This window comes from Lagenorhynchus albirostris, chromosome 5 (assembly GCF_949774975.1).
Source record: "Lagenorhynchus albirostris chromosome 5, mLagAlb1.1, whole genome shotgun sequence".
Classification (NCBI taxonomy): domain Eukaryota; kingdom Metazoa; phylum Chordata; class Mammalia; order Artiodactyla; family Delphinidae; genus Lagenorhynchus; species Lagenorhynchus albirostris.
In genome coordinates, this window is record NC_083099.1 from 37,433,306 (window position 1) to 37,452,094 (window position 18,789).

Sequence of the window (18,789 nt, forward strand, 5' to 3'; positions counted from 1 at the left end):
TAAATCTTACTCTCAAAGTCCACCTCCTGAATTTGGGATGATTCGTTGTCTATTCAGGTATTCCACAGATGCAGGGTACATCAAGCTGATTGTGGAGGTTTAATCTGCTGCTTCTTAGGCTGCTGGGAGAGATTTCCCTTTCTCTTCTTTGTTCTCACAGCTCACAGGGGCTCAGCTTTGGATTTGGCCCTGCCTCTGCGTGTAGGTGGCTGGAGGGCGTCTGTTCTTCGCTCAGACAGGATGGGGTTAAAGGAGCAGGTGATTCGGGGCCTCTGGCTCACTCAGGCCGGGGGGAGGGAGGGGCACGGAGTGCGGGGCGAGCCTGCGCGGCAGAGGCCGGCATGACGTTGCACCAGCCTGAGGCGCACTGTGTGTGTTCTCCCGGGGGAGTTGTCCCTGGATCCCGGGACCCTGGCAGTGGCGGGCTGCACAGGCTCCCCGGAAGGGGGGTGTGGACAGTGACCTGTGCTCGCACACAGGCTTCTTGGTGGCGGCAGCAGCAGCCTTAGCGTCTCATGCCCGTCTCTGGGGTCCGCGCTTTTAGCCGCGGCTCGCGCCCGTCTCTGGAGCTCCTTAAAGCAGCGTTCTTAATCCCCTCTCCTCTCGCACCAGGAAACAAAGAGGGAAGAAAAAGTCTCTTGCCTCTTCGGCAGGTGCAGACTTTTCCCCGGACTCCCTCCCCGCTAGCCGTGGCGCACTAACCCCCTACAGGCTGTGTTCTCGCCGCCAACCCCAGTTCTCTCCCTGCGCTCCAACGGAAGCCCGAGCCTCAGCTCCCAGCCCCGCCCGCCCCGGCGGGTGAGCAGACAAGCCTCTCGGGCTGGTGAGTGCTGGTCACCACCGATCCTCTGTGCGGGAATCTCTCTGCTTTGCCCTCTGCACCCCTGTTGCTGTGCTCTCGCCCGCGGCTCCGAAGCTTTCCCCCTCCACCACCCAGAGTCTCCGCCCGCGAAGGGGCTTCCTAGTGTGTGGAAACCTCTCCTCCTTCACCGCTCCCTCCCGGTGGTGCAGGTACCGTCCCTATCCTTTTGTCTCTGTTTATTCTTTTTTCTTTTGCCCTACCCAGATATGTGGGGAGTTTCTTGCCTTTTGGGAGGTCTGAGGTCTTCTGCCAGCATTCAGTAGGTGTTCTGTAGGAGTTGTTCCACGTGTAGATGTATTTCTGGTGTATCTGTGGGGAGGAACGTGATCTCCGTGTCTTACTCTTCCGCCATCTTCCCCACATCTTCTTTATCTATTCATCTGTCAATGGACTTTTAGGTTGCTTCCATTTGCTGGCTATTGCAAATAGTGCTGCAATGAACATTGGGGTGCATGTGTCTTTTTGAATTATGGTTTTCTCTGGGAATATGCCTAGGATTGGGATTGCTGGGTCATATGGTAGTTCTATTTGTAGTTTTTTAAGGAACCTCCATACTGTTCTCCACAGTGGCTGTATCAATTTACATTCCCACCAACAGTGTAGGAGGGTTCCCTTTTCTCCACATCCTCTTCTGCTGGAATGTTTCGATTTTCATTTTTTGTTTTCTTCCTATAGTAATCTTATATGGAGGCACAATTCTATCTTTAGTTGTTTCTATGGACAAGGATGTGGGTTTTAGGTGGATCACAAGTCTATTTCAAGACTGCCTTCTTCTGTTAGTAGAGTGCAGAGCAATTTATTTAAGAGATGACTTTTGTGTGGAAAGGGAAGGCTTAACTTGTCTTTTGATTTTATGGTTCACTCTTGTTTCTATGGAGTTCTTAATTTTCCTTTCTTACTTTTTACCCTTTCTATCACTTCTCCCTCTGTATACTTTCTGGTCTCACTGCAGGGGTGAAACCATCACTCTGAGTCCCACCTTCAAGACCTTGCCCTATAGCCTGACATTTTCTTTATAAGAATGTTTTGTCTACTCTCCAATAACCTTAGCTTGTCTGCTCCCCCTTACTCTTTTCTGCACAGTTTCCCCAGAGTTCCATCATTTCCCATACACCTAGGGATGAGGAGGGAGCTATAGAGGTGGCCTTGCTGGAATTTAATGGCTATTTCTCTAGTTATAATTACTTTGAAATTTATAATATTTTCAGGCTCTTTATGATGCTGAAGTTGTGGTCATGTGTGGTTTTATTTACTCTTTTTTTCTTTTAAATCTGTATGGTGTTTTTCAGAGACTGTGGAAAGATTCACAGTTTAGTAGTTACCGTTACCCTGGGACAACCCAGAAGTCCTTCCCTTCCCTCTCTGGCCATAGTTCTGGAGGAACTTTATTTCTTCCTCCTTATTTTTTTCTTATTTATTCCCAGGGTCAAAGAATGCGAAGTAGGATTTACAAGTTCATAATATAATTTGATGTAAGGAACATTAGCTTCCAGTATATATATATACACACACACATGGGTGCATAGACATGTCAATAAGTTTTAATATATCATTCAAAAAATCCTTTATTGAGAAATTATAGGAGAAAAGGGTGAGTTTCATAACTTTCAAAATTCTTTAAAAAGTTGTTTTCAAAATCGTTCTGGAAAGCAGTGGATATGAGTTTTGAAGATTTGGTTGTAAAGTACTTACTCCAGATAAAAAGCTGTTATTTTCGTTATTACTGTTATTAATACTGAATTATTATTCGTTATTCATTATTATTACAATTTTAATTCCTCCACTTCCTATAGCAACAGGTGGGCTTTGCTCTGCAGAACTGCAGGTCTGAACATTTTAGAAGAGAAGCTAGAGACAGGGTGCCCTGGTTACACAATGTAAAGATAACACCTAGAGAAGCACTGGGGAAACCTCATCACTTACCAGACTGCTGAACTTTTTACCCTTAATGAAATATTAGTTCTAGAAGAGAAGAACTGTAGGGCTTTTGATATTCCAGTTTAGTGTTTATCTGTAGTGTTACAGTAAACCGATAGGGTGGTGGAAGAACATTGGCAATTTAATCTTCCATGTGAATCTTCTGGAGGAAGCAGCAGGAGTGAGAGAGAGCTATAAGTGGGTGTCAGGACAGCCAGCAGTTTTTCTTTGCTTCTTCAAGACATTTTTTGGGGGAGGATGTCTTTCTTCATCTTGTTTCTTATTCATGTATCTTCCCTCTTCTTGTGTGGCCCTTTTGACCTGGGATCTGAGATCCCCAAATAGTCTTCTGAATCATACTGGGAAAGGACATAAGAATACAAGAAAATTAAGATTTCCAAGCTCCTATGCTGTGCCAGATAGCAAGGGGATCTTTTTATCTCTTTTTTTAGTCCTTGGTTTTCCATGGGTATCAATAAACATATACAGACTCATGTATACTCATAGATACATACACACATACATACATGCATACACGCTAGTTCCTCCCTTTCTTAACCCGACCTTAAGCAGCTCTTGAATACATTTTGGCAGGATAAAAATCAAAACTTAGTGTTTGCCACTGTAGGGGCCATAGTTCTTCTGCATTTTATTTCTTTGGCTTAGAGCTGCTCTGTCCAATACAGTTGTCCCTAGCCACATGTAGCTTTTAAAATTAAAATTAACTAAAATTAAAAATTTGCTTCCTTAGTCACATTAGCTACATTCCAAGTACTCAACCGCCATGTGTGGCTAGGGGCTACCATACTGGACAATACAGATATATAACACTTCCATCATTGCAGAAAGACAGAGCTGCCCTAGGCCTAGCATATAAACCACCTTCTGCGGCCCAGAGCCCTCTCCCTGAATGGGGCCTGAGACTCTTCCCTTTTGTATTCCTGGTGCTAGCCATAGAGCAGGTGCTCAGTATAATGTTTTGCGTGAAACAAGAGAAGATGCTATTGCTTGTATAAGCAAAGTTCATAGAATGCTCATTCTACTAAAAATTGATAGAAAAATAGTAAAATGTACTAGTAGATTTCTATTTTAATAATGTTTCATTAGAGCATAGTAATTTTATTTTTCTCATCTTTATTAAAATTAGGGTTATTTTTGTTTTTTTAAATAAATTTTATTTTATTTTTTCCCCCCGGCCATGCTGTGCGGCTTGTGGGATTTTAGTTCCCTGACCAGGGATTGAACCCGTGCCATCCTCAGTGAACGTTCAGAGTCCTAACCACTGGACCACTAGGGTATTCCCAAGGTTATATTTGTATAATGAAATTGGTTCAAATGTAATTCAGTACAAATTCACTAAGCATGTGCTATGATTCGACCTCTGTGTTAAGCACTGCAAAAAGACCACTGCCCTTGCAGCACTTAAAATCTAATCATTAATTAATTGAACAGATATTTATTGAACACAATATTATATGTGCTAGACACTGTTCTAGGAACTGGGGATGTGTTAATGTACAAAACAGAACAAATCCCTGCCTAATGGGACTAACATTTCAGTGGGAAGAGACAGGCAATATACAAGATAAATAAATAAGTTATATAGTATTTTAATGGATGATAATGTTAGGGAGAGAAAAATAGCAGGGATTGAGATAGAGGGTGCTGGCGGGAGTGTTGTAATCTCACATAGTGTGGTCAGGGAAGGCCTCACTGGGGTGACATTTGAACGAAAACTGAAAAGACAGTGAATCCATGCATTATCTAGGGGGAGAGCATTCCAAGCAGAGGAAACAGCAACTTTTAAACCCCGAGGTAAGGGTACTTTTGGCATTTTAGAAGAACAGGAAAGAGTTCAGTGTGGCTGGAAAGAGTGAGAGAGAGAGGGTAGTGGGAGAGGAGGTAAGAGGGGTGAGAGAGGGTCAGATCACATAGAGCCTTGTGGGCTGTTGAAGGACTTTGGCTTTTACTCTGAGTGAAATGGGGAGCCACGGAAGAGTTTTGACAGAGGAGAGTCATGATCCAACTTAGAGTTTACAGAATTATTCTATCTGCCATGTTGCAAATAGACTGAAGGGGACAAGAGTAAAATCCACTGGATTTGCTGATGGACTGGCCTTGGAAGTGTCCTGCACCAACAATTAGTAGATGGTATGAGGCATGATTTAACTCATGATAATAAACTGAATCTGGAGGTTGGTAAGCAGATGGGCCTGAGTGAAGGTATGTGTAGGCAAGTAATAGAAGATATGGTTGGAGATGATGGGTGAGACTGGTGGTGTCAGTGACAGAAATAGGGAATTCGGGAGGGGGAATAGGGTAAATGGGGGTAGTTTTGGACATGTTGAATTTGAGGTGATGGTGGAATCTCAGAGTAGGGACATGTTGGGAGTTTAGGATATGGAATTAGAGGTCAGGTGGGAAAAGTTGGTGCTACAGTCAAGTTTTGGATGTTCTTAGGTAGAGGTGCTGGTTGAAGACAAGAGAATGAGTGAGCTGCTTTATATTGAGAGATAAAAGCAGAGAATCAAGGACTAGAGACAAAAAACAACAAACAAACAAACAACACCCACAGTGATGAGGTAGGTAGAGGAAGTAGAACCAACAGAAGAAATAAAAGGACCCAGTGGAAGCCAAGGGAGCCTGCATCTCAAGGAGGAGTTGATCAAGAGTGCCAGATGTCCGAGAGAGAAAGGAGAACGGTACTAGAGGAAGAGCTGTCAGACTTGGCAAGAAACATTTTAGTGAGGTGAGTGGGCTGGAAGCTAGATCATGAGGGTTGAGAAGGGAAGGGATACTGAGAAACAGAACAAAAAGACACCAGCTTACTGTGAAGATTTTCAAAGAAAGGTATATGGAGAGCCCTTTTCAGAACACTGGGTCAGGAGAGAGGAAATATAGTCATTCTGTGGTGATACACACACACACGCACGCACGCACGCGCGCGCACACAACCCTTTTAAGAAGCCTGTCTATTGTGTTTAGCAATACATACTTAAGTAATCTTACATACCATAACTGAGCTCATAGATTTCTGATATTTTCCATTGTTATCTAATTCAGATTTATCTTGGGAAACTCAACATAGGAAAATTCTGATTTCCAAAATGAATCTTTTCACTTTCCAAAATGAATCTCTGCTTAATGGAGAAATACAGCTTCTCTCCTTTTTAAATAGGAAGCTCCTCATTTACATTTAGATATAAACCGATTTACAAACATTGCATTTATGGTGGGTTTCAATGTGCACAACCATGTAGAATGTAAAGGGAGACCTATGTTTACCACTGGGTTTTCTAAGCTCTTTTTGTGAGAAAATATTCCAGTGCTGTGCCTTGTCCACTTTTCCTTTTTGCCACACAATTTTCCACATGGAATAGACCTTTCATTGTTGTTTTCTACTGATTCTGTATGACACATCTTCAGACTGTGCTGGGATGACTTTGCTGAGAAGAAGTCTTTCTCAGGCACTCAAGATGATTCTTGGGATCCCCCCTCAAGCAGAAACAGACTTGACAAATTATCCTCTCCTCAGAGCCCCATGGACATGGAGCCTGGTCTGAGTCTTCAAGGTTAGAAAGAGTTAGGTTTGGGATTAGCTTTGATAATTTCTAGAATCAATCACAGGACTTTTCTAGAATCCCATTTCTAGAATCAACTATAGGACTTTTAGCAAAATTCCTCTAGGCTTTCCATGTTATTATTCTCTTTGTCTGTTATTCTTGCCGAGCTATCCTGGGTTTCCCAAGATATTGCAAAACTTCCACAGAAATCCAGGTGGAAACTTTCTTAGCCTGGCAAGGTAGAGACAAAGGGCTTTGTTACGTGCATTGTATTTATCTTTGCTAGCTTCCCCATTCAGTGTGTACTGACCTGTGTCAGCCTGGGACCTGGAAGGGAATTCGTCATGGGGAACCAATATGTTGCTTTGACTGTATCCTGTGTGTTGATGGGCATGCGTCACAGGAACCAGGTAGAGATGGTCATTTTTTCACTGGTATTAAAATGGAAGGATATTAAACATGTTCGGGCAGAGAGGGCCTTGGGAGCCTTCTTTATAAATAGATGTGAACAACTTATGACAAAAATTATAATCCATCAAACTATTGGATGTTCTGTGCAGTGCAAAAAATTACAACATTACGTTTTTTTAATATAAATTTATTTGTTTTTATTTATTTATTTATTTTTGGGTCTTCATTGCTATGCGTGGTCTTTCTCTAGTTGCAGCAAGCGGGGCTACTCTTCATTGTGGTGCGCAGGCTTCTCATTGTGGTGGCTTCTCTTGTTGCGGAGTATGGGCTCTAGGTGCGCGGTCTTCAGTAGTTGTGGCATGTGGGCTCAGTAGTTGTGCCTCGCGGGCTCTAGAGCGCAGGCTCAGTAGTTGTGGCGCACAGGATTAGTTGCTCCATGGCATGTGGGATCTTCCTGGACCAGGGCAGTGTTAGTTCCAAAGCTGCTACATTTGGGAAAAAGACCAACATCCATGAATTTAAAAGGGGAAAAATTTTTTAAATGATATGTGAAATATGAATACATGGGTTTGCAAAACAAAATGTTTAGAATTATTTCAATTTCTGAAATAGATTAAATATTAGTTATGGAAAAATGTGAATGAGTAGTAAATAAGTGAATTACAGTTCTATGTTTTACAGAATTATCTCTAATTTAGAAATATAAGATTTAGAAGTACATCCCTAAAGTCAAAGACCATAATTACTCAAAGTCTGTAGGACAAGTGAATTCTATATCTACTGCTCTATGAATTTTTCACTACAACCTGTTGAATTGCTGTTCTTGACCAGAATTTTACTTGGGCTTGGTATGCTTAACCCTATGGAGCATGTTGCAGCAGGTTTATTTTTGTCTCTACCTTCTGTTCAAGATAACAAATTGTATGTCTCTTGCCAAAAGGCCCTCTATAGCAATTTAGTTAAAAGAGGATTTTAAAAATGTAAAGTTTTCCACAAATGGAAACCAAGCACAAGGTAATCTGAACAACTCTTTGGACCCCATGTGGCCCAGTCTCTGCACAGAAACAACAAGAGGAGTCCGATCCAGCAGTCGGACGTGATTGAAAGGGAATTCCAGTCTTTACCTGCATCTCTCATAGAACAGTGAAGAGATCCATTTCATAATCTACCACAAATTCATCTCAGATTTTTTCTTACGTTGCAATATTCTCCTTTAGAGCCTCTGCCCAGCTAAATGCCCCAAAAGTTTTTTCAACCTTGGTCAATGTGGTTGTTGTTTCTGTTTCCTTTCTTCTAATTCTCAACCTTTCTTTACCTCTTCTCTCAAATCTGCATCTGGAGGGTGAGGAGAGGAAAGCTGAGTGGGCAAAGACAAAATTCTCTTCAGTAGGTGGAGGAGAAGCTGAATGAAAGATTGAAAACCCTTGTATTTTAATCAACCGTATCCCTGTCACAGTACTCTTAATTGTCTCACCTTAGTAGCTTTAATGTTCCCATATATTTGTGGATTGTTCTTGGGCTTATGAGGGTACACACCTCCCTTCTCAATTAGATAATTGGAAGAAAAAGAAAAGGCATCTTACTGAAAAAGGCCCACGCAGGAAGAGCTGAAACCAAGACGGGAGACTGAATTTCCAAAATTGAAATCAATTCTCAATCTGTAATGTTAGCTGCACACTCTAAAGACCATTTTATCACTGCTTTTTTTTTTTTTTAGATATTATATATTCTCTATAGAAAATTTCAATGAGTCTTGCATTAGGCTTTTGGCTCCTCTGGGCTATTCGCAGCTGAAGGGGACAAGTGGATTTCTTTGCAGTCAGTCCTCTGTTCTTTGTTCATTAGGTCAAAGGGAGTGTGAACAATGTGGTGAAGACTATTGGTCCAAATGCACAAAAGAGCGAGTGTGTGCTGAAAGAGGTGGAATTCCTTGCTTATGATGAGGTCCTGGGATTCACTCTTGTCATTCTCTCCATCTTCGGGGTGTTTGTGGTTTCGGCAGTCACAGTTGTGTATGTGATATACAGACACTCCGTTCGTGACTGCCAATGACCGGGAGCCGAGCTTTCTCATTCAGGTTTCTCTTGTCATCACGTTGCTGTCTTCCATGTTCTTCACTGGCAAGCCATACATCTGGTCCTGTATGGCCCGTCAGGTCACTCTGGCACTGGGCTTTTACTTTGCCTGTCTTGCATTCTTGGAAAGACTATTTCACTGTTTTTAGCCTACAGAATTTCCAAATCCAAAACCAGACTTATATCCATTCACTCTCTTTATTGGAAAATCATTGTGCTAATCTCTGTTCTAGTCGAAATTGGGATATGTACAGCCTACTTAGTATTAGAACCCCCAAAGGTGTACAAGAACATGGAATCTCAAAATATAAAGATTATTCTGGAATGTTATGAAGGGTCTGTAGAATTTTTGTGCTCTATATTTGGGATGGATGTCTTCTTGGCCTTGCTGTGCTTTCTTACAACGCTTGCGGCTCGCCAGTTGCTGGATAATTACCATGAAGGAAAATGCGTCACCTTTGGGATCCTGGTCTTTTTTATTGTCTGCATCTCTTTTGTCCCTGCTTACTTGAGCACCAAAGGCAAGTTTAAAGTGGCCATGGAAATATTTGCAATCTTGGCATCCAGCTATGGTTTATTGGGTTGTATATTTGCTGCCAAGTGCTTCATTATTTTGCTGAGGCCAAAGAGGAACACGGATGAAATTGTTGGTGGAAGAGTTCCCACTGTAGATAAGAACATCCAGCTGACTTCAGCCTCTGTGAGCAGTGAGAACAATACCATGGTGTCAGCTGTTCGGATGAGTAGAGTCATGGGTTGCATGTGCCCCTCAGAGCTGCAATGGTGGTATGGTTCAACATTCCCTTTCAGGTGGTTCCCACAGCAGCTGCCTGATGTTCTGGGGTAATTCTGAGAATTTGGGTTCTGGTAGTTTAGTCAAAGCATGGCATATGAAGTCTCATACCATTTATCAAGAATTCGAATAACTGTTACTATTTTTTTTAACATCTTTATTGGAGTATAATTGCTTTACAATGGTGTGCTAGTTTCTGCTGTATAACAAAGTGAATCAGCTATACATATACATGTATCCTCATATCTCCTACCTCTTGCGTCTCTCTCCCACCCTCCCTATCCCACCCCTCTAGGTGGTCACAAAGTACCGAGCTGATTTCCCTGTGCTATGCAGCTGCTTCCCACTAGCTATCTGTTTTACATTTGGTAGTGTATATATGTCCATGCCACTCTCTCACTTTGTCCCAGCTTACCCTTCCCCCTCCCCATGTCCTCAAGTCCATTCTCTACGTCTGTGTCTTTAGTATTGAAATTGTAAACCACTTCATTAAAACCTTTCATAATACTTTGGTATAAGGAGTGCATGGCAGGGAATATAATAGGCACAAGTAACCTAACATGGTGGATATAAATATTTGGGTCTTGAATATGCTTTTTCCCCCTATATCATGGGTGTCTGATCTAGAAATTTACATTAGACAAAGTCACCTTGTGGGGACCGAAACAGACATCTTGTTCTACATCCTGTTAATGCCTCTACAGAATAGACAGCTTTGCACTGACTGAGGTAAGAATTACATACAGCTCATAAACTTTCCCTTGGAGCAGAGCATTTGGTAAGAGAATTTTTGTTTCAAAGGACTCTGCATCATACAGAGAATATTGAAGGAATTGAGATGTGAACAAAACTCAGTTCTTTCTTGAATTCATAATGAAAATCGACAAGTTTCTCCCAGAGGGAAGGCAAGGCCTACCTGCTCCAGATTTTCCTGGAGAGTAAGTAGTAAAGTATTTAAGTTTCAAAACAGTCTTCTTAAAAAACAAAAATGAAGGGAATTAAGTGTCAGCAAAGCAGTTATTAAGTTGATTATATAGTGAATATCCAGCTGGCAAAAAAAAGCAAATGTTTACCTACAGCAGGTATTAGAATGAAAGATTTTTCAAGATAAATTAAGTGATAAATATTTGCCCTCTGGTTATCCAGAGTTAACTGGACTGTTATCAAAATGTTTTCAATCTTCTTTCAGCTATGAAAGTTTTAAAATGACCTATATATATTTATGTGCATATGAATTAAGTGTGTAGAAAAACAGAACTTGTAGAAATGCTGATCAGCAATGGGTTTGGGAAACTAGAGAAAATAAATGTTATTAAAAACAAAATATCAACTGAACTTGCCTGTTTAATGTTTACTGGTATAACCTTACAATGTTAAGATGCAAATTTTATCTAAAGTGGTCTGAAGATATCACTTGATGATTTGGTACACATGCATTGTTATAGAAACTGGCTTATGGCAGATAAATTGAACAATATGTGATTGTCAAAGGATGATGGTCTAATTTTTATTATTGATTTATTCTTTGTAATTAGTTACCTATCAAGTATTAAAATGTTTCTCATAACATTCCAAGATAATATCTCTTTAGATGAATGTGTCATTTAAAAATTATTTCTTGTGAAAAAATGACTGTATTCTCTATTAGCACCCGTTGCCTCAGAAGAGAATCTCATATAGAAGTCACTAGTGATACTCCCTGCTGTGGGTGAGCATTTTCTGGTAACCACATGCTAGGCCTTGGGGAGCAGCTCAAAATTAATTTCAGAGTGTTGCATCAAAATAATGTGGTTATCGGCTTAGGGAGTAACATAAAGACTAATTGCTTGAAAGAAAAAAATTGCAAATCAACACTTTACTCAAGGCTGACCTAGACACATGCAGGTCTGAGCTCTTTTGTTTTTTTGGTTTTTTTTTTGTGGTACGCGGGCCTCTCACTGTTGTGGCCTCTCCCGTTGCGGAGCACAGGCTCCGTACGCGCAGGCTCAGCGGCCATAGCTCACGGGCCCAGCCGCTCCGCAGCATGTGGGATCTTCCCGGACCGGGGCACGAACCCGTGTCCCCTGCATCGGCAGGCGGACTCTCAACCACTGCGCCACCAGGGAAGCCCCCTGAGCTCTTTTGAAAAATGTTTATCAGGGCTGCTCAAGTCCACAGTATAATATTAATTCCTTTGGGTTAAGCAAAGAAAATTCTTGATGAAAAGTAAACATATTATTGAAAAAGGAAAAATATTCCAACTGCCAGATTAATTGCCTTAAAACACGGCTCTGATCTTATTACTTCCTGGCTTGTCAACTCCCAGTGGCTCTCCACTCTCTACTGCATGAATCCAGCTGCCTTAGCTTGGCGTTCAAGACACTACAAACTGTTTTCCATCTTCTATTTCAACATTTGTCACCTGCCACCTTCCTGCCCACATTCTTATAACACAATCCAACTGGACTCCTGCAATTGCTAGAAGCTACCTTCTGTTTTCCTGTTATCATGTTGCTCACACAATTCCCCTTTTCCTCTAATGCTTTAATAGTACTTCAGTCATCCGTCCATCCGTCTGTCCATCCATCCCTGAAAGCTTGGTGTGCATCAGATTCAGAGTTAGACACTGAAAATGTACAAAGACAAGGCATTGTTCCCCACTTCCAGGTACTTACCATCATTTGGGATGATAGATAATAAATTAACAATTATCCAGTCATTTGATAAAGCTTTGATTGTGGGAGCATAGAGGAAAGGCTGGGTGAGTCAGGTCAAGAAAGTCTTCCTGGGTGAGGTGACACGTGAATGAATTCCTGAAGGACAAGAAGGAATTAGCCATATGAGAGAAAGATAAACTAATGTGTGCATTCTACCTAGCCTAGTGCTTGGAGCATGGTACATGCCAGCTTTCTTTTCCTTTTCTCTAAAGGACTTTAGAGAAATTAAACTAGGACTTTATCTGTGCCTCTTTTATGTCACTAGCCATTTTCTGCCTTATGCTGTGGTTATCTGCTTCTCTGTCATATCTCTATTGCAATGTTATAATTTATTTTGTGAAGAGACCTTGCCATATATATATATATATATATATATACACATATGTATGTATATATATGTGTCATTCTATCTATCTATCATCTATTTCTCTTTGTAGACTTAACATCTAGAATATACCTTGTACTTAATTGGTGTCCAATGATTTTATTTTAAAAAAATGAATGAATGGATGAATAAAGTTATCAAGACAGCTAACCACTCACCTCACAAGGCCCAGGGGCAATGTTTCAGTGTAAGTTAAGGAAGCCTGGAGCACAGAGAGGTGGAAGAGGTAGAAAGAGCCTATTGGGGGAAACACAGTGCATTTCCAAGACAGCAGGGACCAGTTTGAGAGCAAGAGGCACTTCAGTTTGGGAAGGGAGAGGGAACACAGGACTGAAAGGAAAGGTGAGTAGAATGGGAGTGGGCAGTCTTGAAAAGAATTTTTCTATGGTATTCATTTGACTATCATCCCATGGTATTTTCTCCTTCTTATAGTCTCATTTTTGAAGAATAAATGCAGTGTTTTATCCTCCCTCACAATTTCTTCCCTTTTGAGCTGTCATTATAAAAAGCAGAAGTTTGGAACATCTGAAGGCAGAGTAATTATTTATAACCTCAAGGTAGACTTATTTACAAAATATGTAAAAAATCTCTGTGAAATAGACTTGCTTACATTTTTAGAGGATTGTTATACATTTCCCCTGATAGTTTTGGAAAAGCAGTTTGGCTATAAAAGGCATAATGTGAAAATACAAATAGCCCATATATATTAGTTAGGGTAGGTTAACTGCTGGAACAAACAACCCCTAAATCTTAGAGGTTTAACAGATTAACACTTAACACACACTAAGACTAATGTATGGGTTCTTTATCAGACTGCTCTCCTGGATGGCTCCCTTCCAAGCAGTGATTCAGGGATGCTGCTGGATAATCTATATTTGTCCCACCAGACCCATTCTCTGCCCCTATAGACTGCATCACATTAACTCCCTTGCCCTATGGCTTCCAGTGGGTTTTACTTATGAGAAGCGCCAATGGGAGACTGCAGAGTGAGAGGAGAGATCTGGGTCTTTGTTGTTTCAACCATGGCTCATTCTTCTACTTGTAGTCCTCTCCCATGACTATGGCTCTCACCAGATGCTATGTTTAATGATCTGTCCCATTCTCCTTTTCCACCTGAGTGTAAGAACAGCTTCCCATTGTTCCTAGTCCAAAGTGCTTTGCCATCCTTTGTTAGATCCTTTAACTTTGCCCACTCATGTCAATAGTCCTTCTTTAAACTCTCTTCCCTTCTGAGTGTATCAGCTGTTTCCTGCTGGGACCCTGACTCATACAGTGACCAAGTTTCTTTCATTTTATCATGCTGCATTTTTCAATGCAAGCTTTGCAGACTCCAATTCATTGATGAATGTAAATAGGCTGTGGGAAGGTCTGATGGTGACTAGTCTGGGTATAGGCCATATAAACCCTTGAAATATTAAACAAGAGTACAACTCAAGGACAAAGCTTCCACTGAGGAGAAAATACTAGGAGTAGGATCCGAACTGGTCAGGACAAGGACAACAGGGGCAAAGAAATAAAAGGTTCAGTCCAAGTGATCAAAGTAAACCTTACTGATTTAAAACTTTGTCATAGGGACTTCCCTGGTGGTCCATTGGTAAAGAGTCTGCCTTACAATTCAGGGGACGTGGGTTCAATCCCTGGTCAGGGAACTAAGATCCCACATGCCGCGTGGCAGCTAAGCCTGCGCACCACAACTACAGAGCCCATGCATCCTGGATCCTGTGCACCACAACTAGAGAGAAGCCCGTGCACCGCAACGAAAGATCCTGCATGCCTCAACAAAGATCCCGCGTGCTGCAACTAAGACCTGATGCAGTAAAAAATAAATAAAATAAATAAATAATATATAAATCTTAAAAAAGAACTGTCACGTTGAAATATATGATAGAGTTGGACTTAGGTCTAAAGGTTTTAGATGCTTTAGGATGATGATTATAGTCAGTTATTTTTGCTAATGGGATGAAGCAATAGTAAAGATAATCTCAAATTATTCATTAGCTATTACTGTCATATGACTAATTTTATCAATAAACGTTCCAGGACTATTTAGTGTGTTTGTTGCAAAGTGGTATGGGATGTTACTGACCATTTTCCCATCAATATAACATCACTCAGAACACTTTGGAGTGCCTCATGGAAATGCTTTGGAGTGTGGAACACATTGTTTTGAATATCCTCAATTGTGAAGAATTTATTTTTTCAGAATGATTAGATTTTTTACATATTTATTTATTGTTAAACATTGAAAGGAAAATATAAGAGAAAAACAAAAGGTATGTATAAAGCTGAATGGAATAAGAAATGGGGTAAAGCAAAACAAAAATGCAATGTTAATTACCACTTTGGGAAACTATTTGCACTATCTACAGAAGCTGAACATATACCTACCCTATGACCCAGCAAATTTACTCTCAGGAATATACTAACTAAATTATGTCTGCACGCTTACCAAAAAGATGAATTGGGTAATTTTGATTACTTAAGCAAGAAACTACCAAATGCCCATCAAAAGTATAACAGATAAATAAATTTAGATGTACTCACACATGAAATACTGTACAGCAATGAGAATAAAAGGACTGCTTTGCAGGGAAAAGACTGCAGGCAGGTGAGCTTGAGAGCTAGGAGACCAATTTAGAATGATTACTGTCATCTAGGTGACAGATCATGATGGCTTGGACAAAGAGCAGAGCTCTCAGCAGTTTGTGGCTAAGCAGACACTGTCACATCAGATTTCCTGATATAATTTAGACATTTGACAGTTGCACATTTGAAGTGCATGTTCAAAAGAAGAGGGGACACATTGGTAAGCTACCATTTACGCACCTAGTATTACTTCCAAAAGTAATCCCATTATTTTGTACTGGCTTTTACTGCCTTTTGAAATTCTGTTTAATAAGGGAATCATTTAAGCTGATAAAGCCACCTGGATAGAAAATGATTTTCTCAGAGTGGTTGCCAGAGCTCTTTAGTACTTAAAAAATTGAATGAAAGATTTCCTGCTTCTTTCCCATGTTAAAGTCTAAATATCTGCAGGTAAACACAGACCTTTTTTCCATTCTATCTTTATTTTGTACAGTAATTCTTTTAGAAGTGCTGCTAAGAGAAGAGCGCATATTCTGGGTGGTGTCCAGAGAATGAAAATGGATGTAGGATGCAGATGCTGTTTCTGTTCTTTGAAAAATTGCAGGCTAACACAGAAACCATGGCTTGGTAGAAATGATATGTGAAACAGAAAGACACAGTCTCTCTGAGTCACTTATAAATCTGATGACATGCAAAGAATTTAGAGTTATAGCCTAACTAGCAAATGCCTTTTTTCCTACTCCCAAAGACATCAAAATTAAGTTCCACCCTTCTCTTTGAAGCTTCTCTCCATGTTGCCGTGCTTTTTTGGGCTGCAGTACATTGATTTATAGGTAAAGCATAAGGGTTTCTAAGGCTAAACACAAATTATTTACTACATTCTTACTGGTGGAAGTGTTTTTGGCCTTGCTTTATCAATTTCACTTTAAAAGTAAGTCTCCCCACAGTGGTAAGCAGATTGACAGAGTAGCCAACATGCTTAGCTAAGGCCTTTGATTGGGGGAGACAAAGACACAAGGACTTACATGGTACCCTAGTCTCTCAGAACTGGTTGGAAACAGCAGAACAAACTGAGTAAATGCAAAGAATTTAGAATAACATGGCTTGCAATCAGTAGTATACTTTCCTGTTGTTTAAACCAAGGTGAGTTACCTTTTTTCTCTAAGCACAAGTCCTGGCACATAGTAAACATTCAATAACTTTTAGCTGGTGTCTTAGTCTGCTTGGGCTGCTATAGCAAAATGCCACAGGCTGGGTGGCTTATAAACAAGAACCACTTCTTTCTCCCAGTTCTGGAGCCTGGGAAGCCCAAGATCTTGGCAGTGACAGATTTGGTGTCTGGTGAGGACCTGCTTCCACATGGTGGGAGGGATCTCTCTGGGACTTGTTTATAAGGGCACTAATCCCATTTATGAGGGCTCTGCCCTAATGACCCATCACCTGCCAAAGACCCCACAACCTAACACCATCACCTCAGGAGTTAGGACTTCAACATATGAATTTGGGGGGGGGGACATAAACTTTCAGACCATACCCTCTAGTTACATTGGTAACTAACCCTAACCCTAACCTGACCTTAACCCTAATTTTAACAGAGAGAAGTGAACTGTTACCTATTAGTATAATTATTATTAGCTAGATATCTCCTGTCTATTTAGTCCCAGCCCCATGGACTGAGCATTTTAAATTCCAGTGGGGCAGTGAGCCCTCCTTTAGTTCCTGTGATAGTCAGTGGTGTTTCAGAGTCTCATAGTTCCTGAGATCAGAAATCTGGGAATCATTATAAACATTTCCTTTTCCTTTAGCTGTCACCTCCATCCACCTTCCAAGCCCCACATACAGCACGATTATCCACTAATTCCTGTCACCTCCATCCTCAATATGGCTCTCATATCAGTTCTTTCCTCTTTATTCACTTAATCCATCAGACACCCTTTGCCCCAATACTTTTTGTCCCTCTTATCCTGCTTCTCTCTGCAGCAAGTGTCCTCCTTCTAAGATGTGTATCTAATTTTGTCACCTCCTGGCTAAAATCATTTACCATTCAGTTCTTGTTCTTTGTTAATCTTTCTCTCTGGATACTCTTTCTTCTTGACCCTTTGTGGCCTTCTTTCCCTGTAGCTAAATTATTTACAATTCCTTGAATTCATCTCCTCTGAGAAAAGGTGACTTCTTCTTCCTGAATATTATGTCATTCTCTGTCCTCCTGTTGCCAGCTATCTTCCTCCAATCCTTGAATACTCAGGTAACATGTCACTTCTCCGCGGAAGTTTTCTGAGCAACCTCTCTCCACTAAGTTGGCTTTAGGCACCTTCTCAGTGCTTTGTAGCACTCCACGCCTACTTTGACTGTAGCATTTACCATCCTGTATTGTGAAGGCCTTTGGAAGGGAGCACCATGGGCTCAGGGAGCTCTGTATGTTCATCTTCATATTTCTTGTGCCTGGGAGAGGACCTGACACATGATAGGTGCTCAATAAATGCATTCTGCATACCACCATCCAGTACCAGGTGGCTGCTATACTGGGAGGCTGGTGTTTTGGGTCACTGTAATCAAGATACAGAAGAAACTACACATAATAAGTTGTGTTCATTTTTAAAGTTTCTAAGCAGCACTGGCATCAGGTTGTATTTTAGTCCATGATTGTGGCTATATTGGACCTTCCTCAAACATAGCCCTGCTCTGGGACTTCCCTGGCGGTCCAGTGGTTAAGATTTTGCCTTCCAATGCAGGGGGTGTGAGTTTGATCCCGGGTCAGGGAGCTAAGATCCCACATGCCTCAGGGCAAAAAACCCACAACCTAAAACAGAAGCAATTTGTAACAAATTCAATAAAGACTTTAAAAATGGTCCACATCAAAAAATGTTTTAAAAAAAGCCAAAAACATAGCCCTGCTCTGTTATAAATGCCATAGTAACAGGTACATAAAACACCATAACAGAATCTGAGATCACTTGCCTCTGGAGAAACAGTCTTTAGCCTATGGACAAACCACCATAAGCCATAGTCACCCATCAAGGTCAATATAACATGTTGCTGGCTTGGGGTTTTCCAGGCCACACCAGCTAAAGCTGGTTTAATATAAACCTCTGCAAACCACTAAGATCAAAATGCCGTGCCTACTCACTGAAGTTCAAGGCTCACAACCACATTTCCTGGTCCTACCAAAAGCCTATCTGCATGAGTATTTTGCCCTCCCCAGTTCCATACCTTTGCTTAATTATGAAATGTTGCATTGAGAATGCACCAAGCCAATTAAACCCTCCTTTCTGGGTTTATAACAAATTAAGATATGTCAAACATTAGCACATTTGAGACCAAAATGCCATCTTTAATAGGATAAACACCTAGTTGAGGATGTAACTCATTGTGAGAGTCAAGGGGGTTTCCTGAATCTGATCCCAAGAATTAAGTCAAATTACCTCTCCAGTCACAGCAATCTGGGATTGAAACAGGCCTCCCCACAGTGAGGAACTGGCCAGGTAAGACTTGAGTTGTGGG

At 41.0% G+C, this 18,789-nt stretch overlaps 1 protein-coding gene across 1 annotated transcript in view; it reads left to right on the forward strand.

Moving 5' to 3' along the window:
- Positions 1-9,675, forward strand: part of LOC132520205 (vomeronasal type-2 receptor 1-like) — a 32,034-nt gene extending 22,359 nt beyond the window's left edge. Inside the window, 5 exon segments of the mRNA XM_060149009.1 lie at positions 6,629-6,752; positions 8,599-8,639; positions 8,641-8,783; positions 8,785-8,927; positions 8,930-9,675. Coding sequence (XP_060004992.1) covers positions 6,629-6,752; positions 8,599-8,639; positions 8,641-8,783; positions 8,785-8,927; positions 8,930-9,675 — 1,197 coding nt within the window.
- The last annotated feature ends 9,114 nt before the right edge of the window (positions 9,676-18,789 follow it).